Here is a 19,992-nt window from a genome sequence, read left to right as displayed (position 1 = left end):
TTTATATTGAGTCCCATGGGCTATTTGTAAATTTTGGAGACTAATCCCTTATCAGCAGCATCATTTGCAATTTTTTCCTCCCATTCTGTGGACTGGCTCTTCATTTTGTTTATGGTTTCCTTTGCTGTGCCATTACTCTAGGAGACAAACCAAAAAAAGATATATTGTTGCAATTTATGTCAAAGGCAAAACATTCTGCCTATGTTTTCCTCTAGGTCTTTAATCCATTTTGTTTTTGTGTACAGTGTTAAGAAATGTTCTAATTTTTTTTACATGTAGCTGTCCAGTTTTCCCAGCAGCATTTATTGAAGAGATTGTATTTCCTCCAATGTATATTCTTGCCTCCTTTGCCACAAACTGACCACAGGTACCTGGGTTTACTGCTGGGCTTTCTATCCTGTTTGGGTGAGCTCTATTTTTGTGTTTGGGCCGATATCATTCTGTTGCTTTACAATGTAGTCTGAAGTCAGGGAGCTTGATTCCTCCAACTGTTTTTCTTTCTGAAGACTGCTTTGACTATTCAAGGTTGGTTGTGTCTTCATAAACATTTTAAGATTTTTTTTGTTCTAGTTCTGTGAAAAATACCACTGGCAATTTGATAAAGATTGTATTGAATCTGTAATTGCCTTGAGTAGTATAGTCATTTTCAATCCAGGAACATGGTATCTATTTACATCTGTACTTGTCATCTTTGGTTTCTTTCATCAGCATCTTATAGTTTTCAGAGTACAGTTCTTTTGCCTTATTAGGTAGGCTGATTCCTAGGTATTTTGTTCTTTTCGATGCAACAGTAAATGGATTGTTTAATTTCTCCTTATTATCTTTTTTTGTTAGTGTATAGAAATGCAACAGATTTCTGTGTATGAATTTTGTATCTTGCAACTTTACCAAATTCGGTGATGAGCTTTACTACTTCTCTGGTAGCATCTTTAGGATTTTCTGTGTATGATATCATGTCATTCACAAGCAGTGACAGTTTTACTTCTTCTATGTGGTTGTTGGAATGTAAGTTGGTACAGCCACTATGGAGAATGTATGGATATTCCTTAAGAAACTAAAAATAGAGCTACTATATGATCTTGCAAGTCCACTCCTGGGCATATATCTAGAGAAAACCATATTTGAAATGTTCATGCACCCCAATGTTCATTGTAGTGCTATTTATAGTAGCTAAGACATGGAAGCAACCTAAATATCCGTCAACAGATGAATGGATAGAGAAGATATGGTATATTTATACAATGAAATATTAGTCATTAAAAAGAATGAAATAATGCCATTTGCAGCAACATGGATGGAATCTAGAGATTATCATACTAAGTGAAGTTAGAGAAAGACAAATATGATATCACTATATGAAGAATCTTAAAAAAATGATACAAATGAACTTATTTACAAACTGAAACAGACTCATAGACTTAGAATATTTAACAATAGCTTTAAGTTCATTCTCTAATTATGTTGACATTATTTAAAATGGAACTCTCTTCTTAAATTCCTTTTGAGGGTATTCCTTGGTAGCTTATAAAACTAAAAGATTTTGTGTACTAATATTTTGTATTGTAAATTTGTGTATTTGATAACTAGCTGAAGTTATGCTTTAAATTTATATGTGTGCTACATTGCTTCAGTTGTGTCCAACTCTTTGCAACCCCATGATTGCAGCCTGCCAGGCTCTTTGGTCCATAGGATTTTCCCAGGCAAGAATACTGACGTGGGCTGCCATTTCCTTCTACAGAGGATCTTCCCCACCCAGGAATTGAACCCGAGTCACTTACGTCTCCTGCACTGGCATTGAAAGGCAGGTTCTTATATCTCACAGATATAACTATGTGTTTATACTTATCAAAATTACTGTTATTAGAGTGCTTTTTAAAATCTATTATATTCATTGTTTTAACTGTGATGATGTGAATTTGTGTAGAGGCATATGTTAGTAGTACAAAGTGTTTTAAATGTGATGTTGACTTCCTATTACTGTTATTTGGTGCATGAATCTTCTATCAATGTTTGAATTGCTTATTGGATTGGATTGTTAAGTGTGCCGTTTGCTTTGATTGTGGATGCTGTAGGTGCTTCAGAAAGGTAAGTCTGTGGTTGGGGTTTGGGCGGAAGGATAGACTGGGAGTTTGGAATGAACATGTATACACTGCTGTATTTAAAATAGATAACCAACAAGGACTTGTGTAGCACAGGGGATGCTTGTCAATATTCTGTAATAACCTAAATGGGAAATGAATTTGGAAAAGAATAGATGCATGTATATAACTGAACCACCTTGCTGTGTACCTGAAACTACACTTTAATCAACTATGTGCCAATATAAAAAAACACACAACTTAACTTGTAATTTATGACTCCTCACCCACATTTAGTGTAGACAGTTATCTCCACTGGCACTCCCAGTGCTAGTACATTCAGATGTGGACGGTTCCAGCTACTGCAATGTGATGCTATGCACCTACCTGTAGGTGTTTGCTGATGAAAACTTCATTAGCTCTTCCCTGGACTTTTTGTCAGGCAGAGGACATGATTCCAAGAGCAAAGAATCAACCCCTCAAGTACCCATCAGTGCTGCAACATACCTGATCACTCAGAGTTGGGAATAAATCCACCTTCAAAAATCTGAATGCCACCACAGGCATAACTGAAGCCACTGTTGTTAAGAGAATAACAAGCCAGATGCACTTCTGGGTCAAGGAATGTCGTGCATTTCCTGTTATTAAAGAAAAATAAACACTGTGGTTATAAATCGGACTCAATTATTGAATTAATTGTTTGGATTTCCTAGAGAGAAACACTGGGTATCTTCCCCCAGCATATAGTATGCTCAGTGGTGATAAGAAAAGGGCAAGAACAATGGTAAGATCGCTCTTGGGAACTGCTTCATGGCTTGATCACTAGGAGACTGATAGCAGAGACATGCATTGTCTGATCCAGGTTCAGTCCACCTTCACTGAAGAACAGCATTCTCTCATCCAGTTTCAGGATGCCTCAACCACAAAGGAGTCACTAAAGTCACATTTACCCTTAAAACCATCATATCAAATGACACAGTAGATGTTCTAGATGCAGGTACAATCGCAAATGATGGTCTCCACTGGCTAGGTCATAAAAGGTAAGCTGTATCTATGACAGGATCAACCTTTTAAATCCAGGCAACAGCCTCGAGTGGACATGCTGATCTCTCTGATGTTCCCATGGATATGAAGTCCTCAAGGTCCCAAGGTGATCAGAGATGCTCCTGGGTTTGTGAAAAGGGCATTCTCCACACTGGGAAACCACTGATGCAGTCATTCAATATACTAGTTCTAGAGAATAGTGAGATTCCTTCCCGAGCCAGTGTTTTTATTTTACACTCACACCTTGTATCCTGGGCTGTTTGTCTAAACAAAGCAATAGGGGTCAGTGGGGCCGACAGACAAATTATACAGAAGATGTCAACCGTGCTTACACTGCCAAAATGAACCTTTGTTCCTTTTGTTGCTTTTCTAGGCACATGATACCTCCAATTATCCCTCCCAATCCTACAGCATTACCACTATTTTGAATGGGCTTTAGGTGTGAGGGCTTGGCTACTTATTGGAATGTCTGCATTTCCTGTCTTCGTAGGATAGACACTGCCTACCAAAGACCACTTGATTCCAACTGCCTGGGCAGAAATGAACAACTCCATAAATTAAATGACTCTTTGAGCTTCTTGAAGCTCAGTACCCACAGCCATGGCTGGGGCAAAAAAAAACCCATCACTTTAAAACCACACTCCTGTTTGCTGCTGGCTACTAAGAAAAAAAATTTCTTAAACCTCAGTGTTGATCTAACTTTTAAAAAGTCTCATTGGAACTCAGTAATTAATTCCTGGAATGGTATGTGCTTAGCTGGAGAGAGTGGTCACCACACAGACTACTTTCTCCAGTTGAGGCATTCCAGTCTCATTATGCATGTGCGAACACTCTCTTAGGACTGGAAGTCTTCTGGTCAACACACTGAACTTTCAGATTTGGCACCAAAGAGAACAGAAAAGGAAAAACTTAAATGTCTCTTTTTTCCCCCTAATATGCTTATTCTTATTCACAACCATCATGTTTCTACATGGTTGGAACCTTTTGGTGGGCAAAGGATTAACAGTTTATATTAAGTAAGAGTGGTGCAATTTATATATTTCCAGGTACACAGAGCAAGACAAAAATTGAATATAATACTCTTAAATGTATATATGCACTTAAATGGAACTATAATCTTAATGGAATTAATCTCAATTACAATTACAATCTTGGAAATGTATAACCCGATAGTTGCTCTTATTTTGCTTTCTCTATGAATCAGTCTTCTAATAATTGTTTTTCTAGACTCAGTTTCCCAACTAATAGATGCAGATCTCAGCCTTACCTAATCGAACTCAAGAAGGTTGTCACTGTGCATCTCTTTTCCACATTCCCAGGATGAACTCAGAAACATCTTTGTTACCAGCTTATTTCACACACACTAGAGATTTTAAAACTTCTTTACAAAGTCTATTAATAGCCCCACTGTGTAAAACTCAGTGGCCTTTGCTGGGAATCATTTTGAAATTTGGGGGGCAATGACAGTATACTCCAAAGGTAGGCCAGATGTATACTCTTGGTGGAATCAGAATATCAGGGGCTCAAGGGATTTTAGGAGGCCTTTTGCTACTCATCTGCTGTTCAAATCACTTGCAATGTCCCCCAACCAGTAATCAAGTCACATTTGCTTTAATCATCATTATCATGGTTAACATTTATTGATAAAGTACTATGTACCAAGCTGCATGCTAAGCATTTTACATGCATTATCTCATTTAACCGTCACAAATTCCCTATAAAAGTTGGAACTATGAATATCCCCAAGTTTAGAAGGTATAAAAAGGAAAAGAAGGTTGCCTAAGGTCACACATCTTATACGTTGGCAGAGAACACTGGCTGTCTGTGCCACTTACAGCCTACTGCCCAGAAATTTTAAAAGACTAAATTACACACTGGGCTTCCCAGGTGACACTAGTAGTAAAAAAAAGTGTCAGCTGCTCAGTCTGTCCAGCTCTGTAACCCGCCAGGCTCCTCTGTCCATGGGATTCTCTAGACAAGAGTACTGGAGTAGGTTGCCACTTCCTTCTCCAGGGGAGCTTCCCGACCCAGGGGTCAAACCTGGGTCTCCTGCATCGCAGGCAGACGCTTTACCCTCTGAGGCACCAGGGAAGCCCACTTAACACACACACAAATTATACACTTCTTTTCTAAGTGAAAAGTTCCACAGGTGAACTTTGGCATAAATGCTGGTTATAATGTGGCATAAAAGGGAGAGCCTAGCATTTCTTTTCTCCCCTCTATCATATACCTGAACTTCATGGTTTTCAGGCAGCTCTAATAAATATGTGCTATGCCTCTAATTTGAAAAGGGACAGTCTGCTGCATCTGCACTGTTAGGAAAATGTAAACCTCCAGCTGTCTGATTCAGTCAATTCCTAGAGACAGAATTACTGGTCATTCCTAGTCCCACCAAAATGAAGATACATTACAAAGACAAATGACATCTTGACACTATGCCCCAGCAAATAATATGACTCACTTACCAACAAATGGAAACTGGTTTGGGAAGAGGCCAAAGATGCCATTACTGTGCATTGTAAACAAAATGGAGAAATAAGTGGCTATGCTGCCCCAGATGAAGACATGGTTAATGACAGTCCAATAGCTGGTATCCAAGGCTATCTGTAAATAAAGTCAAATGCAAAGGGGAGATTGTTGAGGATGAAAAGAGCATCATTTTACTGAGTAACGTCTCCTCAGGACACTTCTGTGAAAAGACAATTGTACCTGTCTAGTTACCAGCCAACCACAGGCCCTACCACTTTCTGGACAACACAGGAGACTGATGTGACATTTCTGGCAGAAAACTGACCTCAGGACTTGTATCTGCCAGCCATTATATCTAACAATATTGAGTGAAAATCAGGAAATAAAATGATAAACTTTAAATGAGAAAGAAGCAGAGTGGCTTCTAATTTCAATGCTACTTTCCAAATTGCTCTCTAAATTTGTCTATTGGAAAACTTTTTCATAGTGAGAAAGTGCAACATTTTAAGATCTGTACATAGATTTTCATTTGACGATTTTGACACAGGTATAGTCTGTTTTATATCAATATTCTAATTCATTTTGATTACCATTTCTGTTAAATTATTCAAATAATAACAAAAATCCTTAATCCACTTTTGGCATCAGAAGTTGGGCTTCATGGTGATCTAGGAGCATGTTCAGAAGCCCTTCTCCCATCCAATAACTTGTTATGACAGCACAGCTGAAAAAGAGTGATCTGATAGGGGGAAACTAAGGAAGCCACTGGTGAATATGAACACTTCAGTTCTCAGAGGAAAACAACGTAGGTTCTGTGAAACTGGGTCATTTGTAGTGATGTGGATGAACCTAAAGTCTTCCACACAGAGTGATGTGAGTCAGAAAAACAAATACCATGTATTAGCTTATATACGTGGGATCTAGAAAAATGGTACTGATGCAGGACAGGGACAGAAATGCAGACACAATGTACACGCGGATGCAGGTGGGGTGAATTCAGAGTAACTGATATAACACTACACCGTGGGTGAAACAGCTAGCTAGTGGGAACCTGCAGCATAGCACAGGGAGCTCAGTCGGCTCGGTTCTACGATGACCTTGCAAGGTGGGAGGGAGGCTCAGGAGGGAAGGGGTATGTGCATACATATAGCTGATTTACATTCTTGTACAGAAGAAAGTAATGCAACATTGTAAAGCAGTTTTACTCCAGTTTTTCCAATTTTTTTAAAAGTAGGTTCTAGCACCTTATTTGCATCTCAGAGGTTCCAAATGGTCCAAATGAAAATTTAGATTTCTAGCAGAGTCTCAGGAAGACCACAGGTTTCCTGCCTGCCCAAGGGGGCTCTAGCTACACAGTAAATAGACTCTTCTGCATATAGAGACATACTTTCCCTTCCCACACGAAGTTACTGTCCTTAAAAATGATGCCCCATAAAAAGAATGTTAGCTGCCTTGATGAAACTGCAGGGGTGCCAAAAGGACAGCCTTTTCTTTCCTCAAGAAGCCTGAGAACAGAAAGAAAGCCCTGCCTTACGTACCTCAGCAAAGAAAGACTTGCTGGTTTCCCTGCTCATTCCTCAAGATAGCTGACCAAAATCCCTAGCTCTAACTTTCACCATCTGTTAGTTCATCACCATTAAAAGACACCAATAGTTTGACCTGTGTAGGTATGAGTAGGCAAAGAAAAATCACAACCAATTTAAGAGGACTCGACTGAGGGAAAAAAAAAATAAAAGTAGTTCCTACAATGAAGAAGACAGACAAGCACTATACCAATAATTTTAAAAAGTAATGAGAACTCTTAAGGAGAAGCAATTAGATCATAGAAAAAAAAATTCTGGAAGAAAAAAAGTGTTATTTCTGAATTTAAAAATTCAATAGAGAAACCAAATAAGAATAGTCACTGATTAGAACTGAATATTCTGAAAAAACAAATGGAAACATCTCATAACAGGGCAAAAACTCTAAGAAATGGGAACCATGTGCAAAAACGATATGAGACATGGATGGTAAATCCATAGGTGTCCAATCCATGGGCCCAACATTCAAATAATGGCATCCTAGAAAAAGAAAAAGTAGCAATCAAAGAAATGACGAAGAACACTGCTCTGTGATAGCAGCAAAGATTTTCAGATTGGGAGGGTACTCTAAATTATAGGCAAATCAATGAATGAAGTTACATTCTGGTAACATTTGTGAAGTCCAAGGATAAAAAAACATAGCCTCTAGGGAGAAAAGATACTATTTACAAAGGAAAGAGAATCAGCTTAATATCAAGCTGTTACACTGAAACAGAGATGTAGTGGAAAATCATTTACAGAATTCCTAAAACACTCTGATTCAAGAGTCTTATGCCCATCCAATATATGATTTAACTGTGAAGATAAAGATTTGAACTCAAAAGAGTAACATCTATGTACTCCTTCTGCAGAAATTACTCATGCTTAGAGAGGAAAACATGTTAATGCCACTCTCAAAATGAGCTTATTCACAAAATTCCTGAAATGTACTCTGTGGTACTAAAGACAGCAGTTTCTGATTGAAGCCACGATTTCATGGTGGATGCGTTAGCAATGTCAGATACTTCCAGTTCACTCTGTTGTTTCCTCCTCTGCTACAGAATTGAACACAGGGGACCTAGCCATGGAGGGTTCACAAAGCATCAATATGCTTTATGTAGTTGTGAAACAGACAAACAGAACTCCTCTGAGTGGAGAAATCTGGTTCTGATTTTGGATGCTATCTGACTCTGAATTTTGAACTCCCAAGATGTCAAGTGTTAGATGGCTTTGGTATGAACTTAATGATACTCACTTAGATGGACCAAGGAACGGCAGAGATGTCATTTAAAAGCAGTATGTTTACATTTGACTCATTCAGTCTAATAAATATTGAGTCATGAAGAGAAAGTCTGGGGTTTAACGAGATCTTTTGTTGATATAAGTAGCTAAGATTTGTAAAAGAGATTATTTATAGGATAGAAAAAGGACTGACCAAAGACAATTCAAACTCTGTAAAAAGTTAGCCCTTGATTGATACTTTCCCCCTTACAATGCACACAAAGGCAAAGAACAGAGGTCACACTGCTTCTTGTATCCATCCAGAGGTACAGATTTTAATGGATTAGAAAGCTTTTGTGAACTCTAACTCAATATCTAATAGTATTGTCCACCATTTGCATTAAAAAAGAAATAAAAAACCAACTCAAGATGTCCAATGATGATCAATGGATCATCAAAAATCATTCCTACCAGATGGGAATGTAAGTTGGTGTAGGCATTATGCAAAGCAATATGGAGGTTCCTCAAAAAACTAAAAGTAAAGTTGCCATGTGATTCAGCACTCCCACTCCTGAGCATGTATCTGGACAAAACTGTAATTCAAAAAGATACAGATTCCTCAGTGTTCATAGCAGCACTGTTTACAATAATCAAGACATGGAAGCAACCGGAGTGTTCACTGACAGATAAATGAATAAAGAAGATGTGGCATGCACACACACACATGCAGACACACACTGGAAGACTACTCAGCCATAAAAAGGATGAAATCATGCCATTTGCAGCAACATGGATGGACCTAGAGATCGTCATGCTAAGTGAAGTAAGTTAGAGAAAAACAAATACCAAATGATATCACTTTTATGTGGAAAATAAATATAATACAAATGAAGTAATTTATGAAACAGAAAGAGACTCACAGACATAGAGATCAGAGTTGTGACTGCCAAGGTGGAGGGGGTTTAGAAGAGGGATAGATTAGGATTTGGGATTATCAGATGCAAACTACAAGATACAGAATAGATAAATGACAAGGTCCTACTGCATAGCACAGGAAGGTATAATATATTCAGTATCCTGTGATAAACCATAATGGAAAAGAATATGAAAAAGAATATATATAAAACTGAATTACTTTGCTGTATAGTAGAAATTAGTATAATATTGTAATTCAATAAAATAAATTTAAAAAAATTATTCCTACCAGAAAAGCTTATATGAACTTGAGATTCAAATGTGCCACACACCTAACATTCAACCTCTTGAATACAGAAGTGTACTGCCAAATAAACATTACATCTCACTATAAAACTAGATGCATGAAGCAGGGCACCCAAAGCTGGTGCTCTGGGACAACCTAGAGGGGTAGGGTGGGGAGGGAGGGGGGATGCAGTTCAGGATGGGGGGGGCATGTGTATACCTATGACTGATTCATGTTGATATATGGCAAAAACCATCACTACATTGCAAAGTAATTATCCTCTGAGTGAAATAAATTTTAAAAACCTAGAAGTTATTTAACTCTTACAGAAATCATGGGAAAGTTTCTATTATCATTACCATTAGAAACTTTTCCTCCCAAGAAGGAAACACAGGGAGAAAGTAGTATATCAGTTCTCTTTACGTACAGTGTTCAGTCCCAAGAAGTGCCCGATTCATTGTGAGGTTTCTACTAACATGGAGGTTATAGACACAAAATGCTAATCTCCTACATCTGGGGATTTATTAAAACCTCCTGTTTCATCTTAGAATGTGTAGTTAAAAAGAAAATCCCAGTATTATAGGGGTCCCCAGCCTGCAGGATCTAATGCCTGACGATCTGTGGTTGTTGTAATAATACAAGAAATAAATGCACAATAAATATAATGCATTTCTGAAACCATCCCCCCACCACCCTGGCCCGTGGAAAAATTGTCTTCCATGAAACCAGTCCCTGGTGCCAAAATGGTTGAGGATCCTACTAAGATTACTGCCAACAAATGAAGCAGAATTTTACAAGCTGTAAAGCCATCCAGTTAAGATATTTTCACCAGTAGGGTTACCTGCACGCTGACCACAATGACCAAAGACGTGGCCATGGTCACCGCAAAGGACTGGTAGTCCGCAGTGTGCTGTCCGTCATCTCCAGCCATGTTGTAAAAGGCCCCGTAGGGGATGAAGAAAAGGGCTAATGAGGTATAGATTCCATGTGCCATACAGATGAAAAATTCATGCTTGTTAAAAAGTAGATTCAGCTGCCCAGGTTTGTAGAGCTGGGGATAATCCATGCTATTCTGGTCACTAACATCCTGTCAACAGAGAGATACTTTAGTGGAGGAGGCTCGAGGAGAAGTTAGAGAAACTCCGAATTTCCTGTCTCTAGAAATAGCACGTGCATATCTAAGCATGGCCTTCCCAGGTGGCTCAGTGGTAAAGAATCCACCTGCCAATGCAGGAGACGCAGGAGATGAGGGTTCAATCCCTAGGTCAAGAAGGTCCCCTGGAGGAGAAAATGGCAACCCACTCCAGTATCCTTGCCTGGAAAACCCCATGGACAGAGGAGCCAGACAGGCTACAGCCCATAGGATCGCAAAGAGCTGGACACGACTGGGCACGCATGCACTATCTAAGCATGCCCTAATATGCACTACTCATTACTTTGTTTTCACTCTCATAGTAACCCAAAGGATATTAAAATTATCCCTACTTTATATAGGAGGAACCTGAGTCTCCAAGAGAGATTGATGAGAGGCCACACAGCTTTTATAACAGAACCAGAACGTGATTGCATGTGCATATTTGGCTTCAAATTGAAGTTTCTTTTCTATTCTCCTGAAACTGCACTCATGTTCCCAGAATTCTAGTACATCCAGTGCAGCCAGTGGGTCCCGGGGTTAACTGCCAAGGCAGTGACAGGGGATGCCAGCAGACAGCCTGAGTCAGAAAAGGCCCACCTGAGTTCCCAACTTTGGTGGGGGGAGTGTGCGCAGGAGGAAAGGAACAGGGAAAGAGGGAACAGAATGTGGATTCCAGGTGGAAGGGAGCTGAGCCTGCAGAAGTGAGAGTTCTACCCAGGGAAGACTCCATAGGCAGCTACCAGGTGCTCAGGTTAAAGAATTTAGACAGAATGAGAAGGCATCATGTTTGGGCCCAGCCAGGTCCTGGGAGAAGCTAAAGCTGTGTTTCTCAAACTTAATGTGCACACTAATAACCTGGGAATAGATTGCACTTCAGCAGGTTTAGGGTGAGGCCGGAGACTGCCTTTCCAACAAGCTCCAAAGCAATGCTGGTGACCACACTGTGAGCACCATAGCCAAACACCACAACCGGCTTCAAAGCCAGACAATCCTGAGTTCAAATCCCAGCTCTGCTGCTTAGCAGCTGTGTAGTCTTAGACCCATCACTTAACCTGTCTGAGCCTCAGGTTCCTCATCTTCAGAAGTGCAAACAACATTATCTCCCTCATAGGATCACTGTCATGATGAAATGGGTATGTATTCAACAGAGTTCTTGCCACAGTTCATATAATTTAAAAACAAGATGCTTCTATAAATAATAACAAGATAATGACAGTAATAGTAACAATAGTGTTACAGTCTCAGAGTCAAGTGGCCTGGTGCTAGGTTGAGGTCTGTCACTTATTTGACTGTATGACTTTAGGAGAATGATCTTAGCTTCTGAGTTTTAGTTTCCTCCTTATAAAATAAGCAGAGTCATAGATGGTCACTGAGGCATTCCAGCATAGCATCCCATGATCAGAAGATCATTTTAAGGGTCAGAGTAGACAAAGCAGAAAAGGGGAGGGGTAGACACTCAACTTGATAGCAATAAGGGGCCTTATTGTGTATACAGTTGACCCTTGAACAACATGGGTTTGAAGTGAGTAGGTTCACCTACACACAGAATTTTTCAATAAATATGTACTACCTGATCCACTCTTAGTTGAAATCTCAGATGCAGAACCGTGGATATGGAGTTACCACTCTACAGTTACAGGAGAATTTTGGACTGTGTGGGGGTATGGGCCAAGGTGAGGGGGACCCCTAACTTTTGTGTTGTTTCAAGGGTCAACTGTATATTTTTCATCTATATCTTTTAGCTCTTAGGTTATTTCCATATCTTATTTGTTATCAATAATGCTGCAATGAATACAGGACTGTATATATCTTTTCAAATTAATGTTTTGGCTTCCTTTGGATAAATACCCAGAGGTGGAATTGCTGAATCACTTGATAGCTCTATTTTTAATTTTTTGCAGGATTTCTATACTGTTTTCCAGTCTGTTCAGATTTTCTGCTTAAACATAATTCAGCCTTAGTAGGATGTATGTTTCTAGAAATTTATTCATTTCTTTAAATTGTCCAATTTGTTGCTGTTCATTAGTCTCTTATGATCCTTGTATTTTTGTGGTCAGTTGTAATCTCTACTATTTCTGATTTTGAGTCTTCTCTCTTCTAGGTGAGTCTACCTAAAGGTTTGTTGATTTTATCTTTTCAAGGAATCAGCTCTTAGTTTCATGGATCTTCTCTATCACTTTCTTAGTCTCTATTTCATTTATTTTTGCTCTAATTGTTGTTTTTCCCTTCCTTCTACCACCTTTGGGCTTTGTGCTTTTTCTAGTTTCTTGAGGTGTAAAGGCAGGTTGTTTGAGTTTTTTCATGTTTCTTGAGGTTGGCATTTATTACTATGAACTTCCCTCTTGGAACTGCTTTTACTCTATCCCACAAATTTTGATATTTTATATTCCCATTTTAATTTGTCTCAAAGTATTTTAAAATTTCTTCTCTGATTTCTTCTTTAACCCATTGTTGTTCAGGAGCATGCTGCTTAATCTGCACATATAAGTGAATTTTCCAGCTTTATTCATGTAATTAATATCTAGTTTTATACCACTGTGGTTAGAAAAGACACTTGATATAATTTCAATCTGTAAAATGTATTAAGACTTTTTGTAGCTTAATAAATGATCTGTCCTTTAAAATGTTTCTTGTGCACTTCAGAAGAATTTGCATTCTGTTGCTTTTGGAGGGAGTATTCTACATATATTAGAATATATAGAGATATAGAATATACATATATTAGAATATATATTCTATATATATTCCTTGTATTCTATATATTATTCTATATATGCATGTAATAATGTATGTTATTTTATATACATGTGTGTGTGTGTCTGCACACACATTAGAAGTGTTCCCTGGCAACAGTCATAAAAATAAGGATACCAACAGGAGTATGAGCTCCTTTCTGGGTCAGGCTGATTACTATAGTCTCATGGGCTCCCTGGAAGAAAAGCTATGACCAACCTAGACAGCATATTGAAAAGCAGAGACATTACTTTGCCGATAAAGTCCGTCTAGCCAAAGCTATGGTTTTTCCAGTAACCATGTATGGATCTGAGAGCTGGACCATAAAGAAGGCTAAGTGCCGAAGAATTGATGCTTTTGAACTGTGGTGTTGGAGAAGACTCTTGAGAGTCCCTTGGACTGCAAGGAGATCAAACCAGTCAATCCTAAAGGAAATAAACTCTGAATATTCATTGGAAGGACTGATGCTAAAGCTGAAGCTCCAATACTTTGGCTACCTGATGCAAAAAACTGACTCACTTGAAAAGACCCTGATGCTGGGAAAGATTGAGGGCAGGGGGAGAAGGGGATGGCAGAGGATGAGATGGTTGGATGGCATCACCGACTCAACTGGGATGAGTTTGAGCAATCTCCGGGAGTTGATGAAGGACAGGGGAGCCTGATGTGCTGCAGTCCATGGGGTCGCAAAGATTCAGACATGACTGAGTGACTGAACTGAACTGATGGGACCAGGAATGCAAGTTTCTCTGGCTTCTGGAGTTAGGCAGCCAAGAGGTGTCCCCTGGGTGGCAGCCACAAAAATAGGGGTACCAGAAACATGTACCAGCACATGTTCAGGAGATACTGGTGCTCTGAAGTCTGGCAAAGGGAGCATGCAAGGATGACACCGACCCTCTGTCCCTGGAGTGTGTTCCAGCAGACTCCAAGACGTGTGTGTTCAATTGGATGCCTGCCCCCAGGCCGACACTTTAATATAAGCAGGTGAGCCTCTGTGACTGGCATGATCTGCTGTGTCTGCACTGGGCCCAGGAGCAAGTGAGTCTGAGCACATGGGCCATTCAGAACTATTTCTTAGATTGTTTCAGTCTTGTGGGCCTTGCAACAGAAGCCCCATTGGTTGGGGGGGCTTATCTCTCAGCTGTGGGTTTTAAAAGTTAAGGTGCTCAATGAAGGGGTTCCCTTCACTCCTAAGGGAAGAACTTCAGGCTTTGAGTTTTTTCCTGGTTGAAGACTGCCATGCTGAGGGTGGGGGTAGGGTTTATGGTAAGATTGTGTCCCAGCCTCTCCAACTCGCTTCCAAGAATATGGTTTTCTTCTTGTTTGCTCAGTGTATAGTCTTCACTCAGACAGCCTTTAGGGTTGTTTAAGAGAAAATTTTTCCTTGTGTAGTTGTAGACTGTGTCTGCAGGAAGAGGTGAGTTCAGGATCTTCCTTTATCGCCATCTTGAACTCTCCCCTTCTATTTTTTTCATATTGCACAATAACCATCTTTTCCCAGAAAGTGTTTTATTTTTAATATTTTATTCCACATTCTGGGCAGCTACAAAGCACCAAGAAAAGGAACACTTGTAAACATGGGCACTTGGAAATGAATGAGCTTAATCCTTTATAACCAAAGTCTTCAAGAGTTCATTGCTTTTTGTAGAATTTCACAAAATGAGTTGTTCACAATCTTCCTTTTTTACATACAAGAAGTGAGGCTTACAACTGACTACAAAGCTTCAGAATGGGAGAGCAGAATGAGCTCATAAAGTTAAGATTTATATTTTGCAATAGATGGCTTTGGGCCAGAAAATGAGGCCTAGCAAATGGATCTAACAACAGCCTGGAGAAAATCTGGTCTCCTTAAAAATACTTCAAAAAATTTTTTTAAATAATACACTCTAACTGTGCCATGGAAACTCCTCTGGCTAGTCTTTCACTTCCCCATGGGCAGCCAGACTTTTCCCCCATCCAGGAAGTACCCTCCAAGGCTTTGAGTGTGCCAAGGACCTACCATTTTATAATTGATTCCCTCCCTCCCCTTCCCCCAAGCACATTGAGCTAAACTAAAGAAAACTACGCCCTTTCTCTCTCCATGGCTCTGGGGCTCTGTGTCTCCCTCTCCATTGGCAGGGCGCTCCTCTGGCCTGGAGTTTCTGTTCTGAGTCGTGTGGGCAGTTTCACCGCAGATGCTAGCTCTCTGCACTCCAGCCCAGCTCCATGATCTTCTATGTAACCTCACATGGTTCTCTGCACTCTCAGAGGCTAATACAGGATTCCCCAGTGTGTAAACTAGAGAGACTAGTTCTGAGGCATATTGGTCAGTTCTACATGAAAAATAAGTAAGTAAACGTACAGTCCTATGAGTTTGGGAAATTCTGGGCTACAGTGTAATTAAAGAGACTATTTCTTGTAGGACCTCTCAGAGCCTTTAGAGAAAACAATGTAGGGTGTGAGTCTTTAAGAGGATAGTAATCAAGCTCTGATCAGAGATCTTTTTGGGGAGTTGGAAGGGTTTTTAATCCATGTGATACCTATTAAGGTATCGACTCCATTCTTAGGACTTTTTCCATGATTTGGATCTTCTCAGTTCAGTTCAGTCACTCAGTCGTGTCCAGCTCTTTGCAACCCCATGGACTGCAGCATGCCACGCCTCCCTGTCCATCACCAACTCCCGGAGTTTACTCAAACTCATGTCCATTGAGTCGGTGATGCCATCCAACCATCTCATTCTCTGTTGTCCCCTTCTCCTCCCGCTTTCCATTTTTCCCAGCATCAGGGTCTTTTCAAATGAGTCAGTTCTTCACATTAGGTGGCCAAAGAATTGGCATTTCAGCTTCAGCATGAGTCCTTCCAATGAATATTCAGGACTGATTTCCTTTAAGATGGACTGGTTGGATCTCCTTGCTGTCCAAGGGACTCTCAAGAGTCTTCTCCAACACCACAGTTCAAAAGCTTCTACTTAGAAGCTAAAAGCAACTAAAAGGCATCAACAGAGCAAAGTAAGTTACAAAGACAGAGGAAAACACATACCTGGTCAAAAATCCCCATGGCTAAAACAGGCAGCGATGTGTAGACAATGTTAAAAAGGGTAATGAACCACTGGTCGTAGACAGTCTGAAACAAAATTAACACATCAGTGAGAAACAGCATACATAGGTGTGAGAATATTCACTTGTAGGCTCTTGGACTAACTATCTCAATTTCCTAAAGTGGATGGGAGTTTGATGTTAGAGTCAGACAGACCTGAGTTCTCCCCAGGCTCAGTCTCTTATCAGCTTTGCTGCTTATGGGACACTAGATCTCGCTAAACTTCAATTTCTTAATCTCTAAAATGAAATCATACTTTCCTTATAGAATTTCAGTTGGGGAGAAGGACATCAGACATGTAGAACACCTCACACAGTGCTGGATGCACACGAGCTCTGGCCCCTCTGGTGGGTTATTTCATCCTTTAGGTTTTCAATGTCTTCTAATAAGTCCAATTACCTGAACTGCTAAGCAATAGCAAAGGATCCATGAACATCTTCAGAGGGAGATAGAGAAATGAACCTGTCAGCCCCATCCTTTGTTCACATGGAGAACTTTTTCTTGTGAGTGGTTTAAAGCAAGGTGGGCATGGAGCTAGCTGCTTGCTACACTGGATATAAATCAGACAATAAAAATACCCCTCACACCTATAGACAACAGTTTCCTTGCATGAACCTCACTAAAAGTGAGGCATGTGAAATAGTCCTTATATCTCCTTTGTATTAATAAGTACATAGAAATGTAGAAACAGAATGGAGAAAGTATTATAGACCTTATCACAGGCAAAGGGAAAGATTAAAACATAGGTCTCCAGCTCTATAGACTTCCCTGGTGTTCCAGTGATTAACAATCTGCCTTGCAATGCAGGGGATGCAGATTCGATCCCTGGTCAGGGAACTAAGATTCCACATGCCACACTCCACAACCACTGAGCCCACATGCTCTGAAGCCTGTGTGCCACAACCAGTTGAGCCCATGTGATGCAACTACTGAAGCCTGTGCCCTCTAGAGCCTTCGAGCCACACCCAGAGAGTCCATGCATCATGATGAAAGATCCCACATGACACAACTAAGACTTGATGCAGCAAAATAAATAAATATTTTAAAAACAAAACATAGGTCTCCAGCCCCTAATCAATGTCTGTTCTACCACTGTATCATTCATTCATTCAGTATTTATTAAGAAACCACTATGTGCCAGGTACCAGGTTCTCAGCAATGATAATTTAACATGATACAATCAGATAAAAATTCCTCATGAAATTTTCACTGTAATGGTGCCGAGGAAACAAACAACAAAAAAGATTTTATATAATAAACAAGATATATAGTTGATGAGTAAATGAGTGAGTAAGAAAGTAACAAATACTAGGGTAGAAAGAGGGTAGGAAATATGGAAGGGCTGTAAGGTGATTGGAGAAGGTATCACTAAGAAGTAACATTTGAGAAAAAAAATCTGAATAAAATTAAGGATCAAAATATGCAGCTTTCTGGGACATGAACATTTCATATGGCAAGTAGATCACATGAAAAATCTGTGAGGCAAGAAAGCATCTGGCATGTTCAGAGGACAGCAAGACAGCCCATTTGGCTGGAGCAAAGCAACCTACAGGGAGTATCATGAATTTCAAAGAAATAATTACAGGAGGATCCTATAGAGGTAACTATGGATTGTTCCCTAAATAAAATATGACAACATTAGAGGATTTTGAGCAAAGGAACATCATGATTTTTACTTTAACCTGATTCTCTGCATTCTGTGCTGAGAATAGACAAAAGAGGTACAATTGTGGAAGTTGGGAAACCAATTAGGAGGCTAGTGCAGTGCTCCAGATGAGAGATGAAGATGACTGGATCAGATGATCAGTGGAAAGAAGTGCTGGATTCTGAATATTTTCTGAAGCACACATTCTTCTTAGGGAAATTCTGAAAGCAACAGGAATCTTAAATGCAAATGTTCCAGGCAGAGAAGCTAAAGGTAGGTTCTACATAGTTATATAGGTAAGGCAATCTTTCAAATCATGTCCTGTACATGTAGATTATATAGAAGAAAAAAATATTTTGGTGGCTTTATTGCTAAATCTGGATTTGGACTATTATATGTCTTTGCATTGCTGTTTGTTCTTGAGATGGGTGTATACTTGCTCAAGGAAAGAAGTGGAAGCCAGTCGTCAAAGGCCAAATCTCAATGTGAAATTTCTGTTGAAGCTCCACAGGTGGTTTAATGCAACACTGAATAAACCAGACACTGTGAAAAATGCTGATTATTGTATTCTGAGCAAGGTTAGTCCCTTGGTAAGAAGTAAGGAGCATGGACATGTCAATCAATTCAAGGAGAGTTCATTCTTAGGGCAAAAAAAAGAAAAAAAAATGAGAACAGAAAAAAGGAGGTGTGGGGTAGATGAGAGAAGGAAGGAATTTGCTTTATTCTCTGAATATCTCAGAGAGTTGAGGCCTGGAATCTACATAGGAAAGACCTGCTCAATGTCATTCTCTTTAAGGGTATGCCAAACACAAGGCAGGAAAGTTGAATTCTACTACCAATAAACAGTTGAGACAGGATTTAGGCAAAGGGGCAACATTAGGGACCACCAAGAGGTTTATGCTTGTGACTCAGAATAACCATTTCTAGTAACCAGTTTTTAAGTTCTCTTTTGTTATCTGTGCATGCATGCTAGGTCATTTCAGTTGTGTCCAACTTTTTGCTACCCTATGGACAGTAGCCCACCAGGCTCCTCTGCCCATGGGGATTCTCCAGGCAAGAATACTGGAGTGGGTTGCCATGCCCTCCACCAGGGGATCTTCCAAACCCAGGGATCAAACCTGCATCTCTTACATCTGCTGCTTTGGCAGATGGATTCTTTACCACTAGCGCCACTTTGAGGCTTATTAAATTGTCTGAACTCTGCTGTCAGGATCTGAAATGGGGCCTTATGTCCAGTGATATGCTAGGTGTTTAACAACTAGCTCTTTTTTTTTTTTTTTTTTTTAAATTTTTTTATTAGTTGGAGGCTAATTACTTCACAACATTTCAGTGGGTTTTGTCATACATAGTGTAAACAACTAGCTCTTAAAAAAAGAAAGAAAAAGCCTGAGTTGTAACATTTACCAGTTTCCATGATGTAAATATTCTCCATTGGCTGTTCAAGCAGTCATATCACTGAGTTAAGAAGAGATGTGCCATAGCACACCACTGTATAGTATTTAAACCACATCAATCCAACAGATACAATGAACCTCAAGAGCGTAATCAGCAAAAGATGGTAAACTCATTTAAAAGTGACTCAGTGGGAGGAGAGGGTGGGATGATTTGAGAGAATAGCATTGAAACATATATATTACCATATGTAAAAATATATAACCGGTGGGAGTTTGATGCATGAAGCAGGGCATCCAAAGCCATGACTCTGTGACAACCTAGAGCGATGGGATGGGGACAGGGTGGAAGGGGGCTTCAGGATGGAGGGGACACATGTATACCTGTGGCCAATTCATACTGATATATGGCAAAAAATACTCACAATATTGTAACGTAATTGT

General features: G+C 39.7%; 1 protein-coding gene and 1 long non-coding RNA gene across 6 annotated transcripts in view; one reads left to right on the top strand and one right to left on the bottom strand.

Moving 5' to 3' along the window:
- Positions 1-19,992, bottom strand: part of ATP8B4 (ATPase phospholipid transporting 8B4 (putative)) — a 264,538-nt gene that overhangs the window by 15,677 nt on the left and 228,869 nt on the right. For all 5 annotated transcript variants that reach the window (XM_043472025.1, XM_043472023.1, XM_043472022.1 and 2 more), the window contains exons 24-27: positions 16,456-16,539; positions 10,414-10,659; positions 5,588-5,726; positions 2,586-2,716 (exon numbers count right to left, since the gene is read on the bottom strand). In XM_043472025.1, the coding sequence (XP_043327960.1) occupies positions 2,586-2,716; positions 5,588-5,726; positions 10,414-10,659; positions 16,456-16,539 (600 nt within the window). The remainder of the gene's footprint in view (positions 1-2,585; positions 2,717-5,587; positions 5,727-10,413; positions 10,660-16,455; positions 16,540-19,992) is intronic.
- On the top strand, positions 1,754-2,717 carry LOC122443624. The gene is made up of 2 exons (XR_006270072.1): positions 1,754-1,805; positions 2,525-2,717. It is a non-coding gene; the product is annotated as an uncharacterized LOC122443624 (long non-coding RNA).

This window comes from Cervus canadensis, chromosome 6 (genome assembly GCF_019320065.1).
Source record: "Cervus canadensis isolate Bull #8, Minnesota chromosome 6, ASM1932006v1, whole genome shotgun sequence".
Classification (NCBI taxonomy): domain Eukaryota; kingdom Metazoa; phylum Chordata; class Mammalia; order Artiodactyla; family Cervidae; genus Cervus; species Cervus canadensis.
This window is presented reverse-complemented; position numbering and strand designations above follow the sequence as displayed.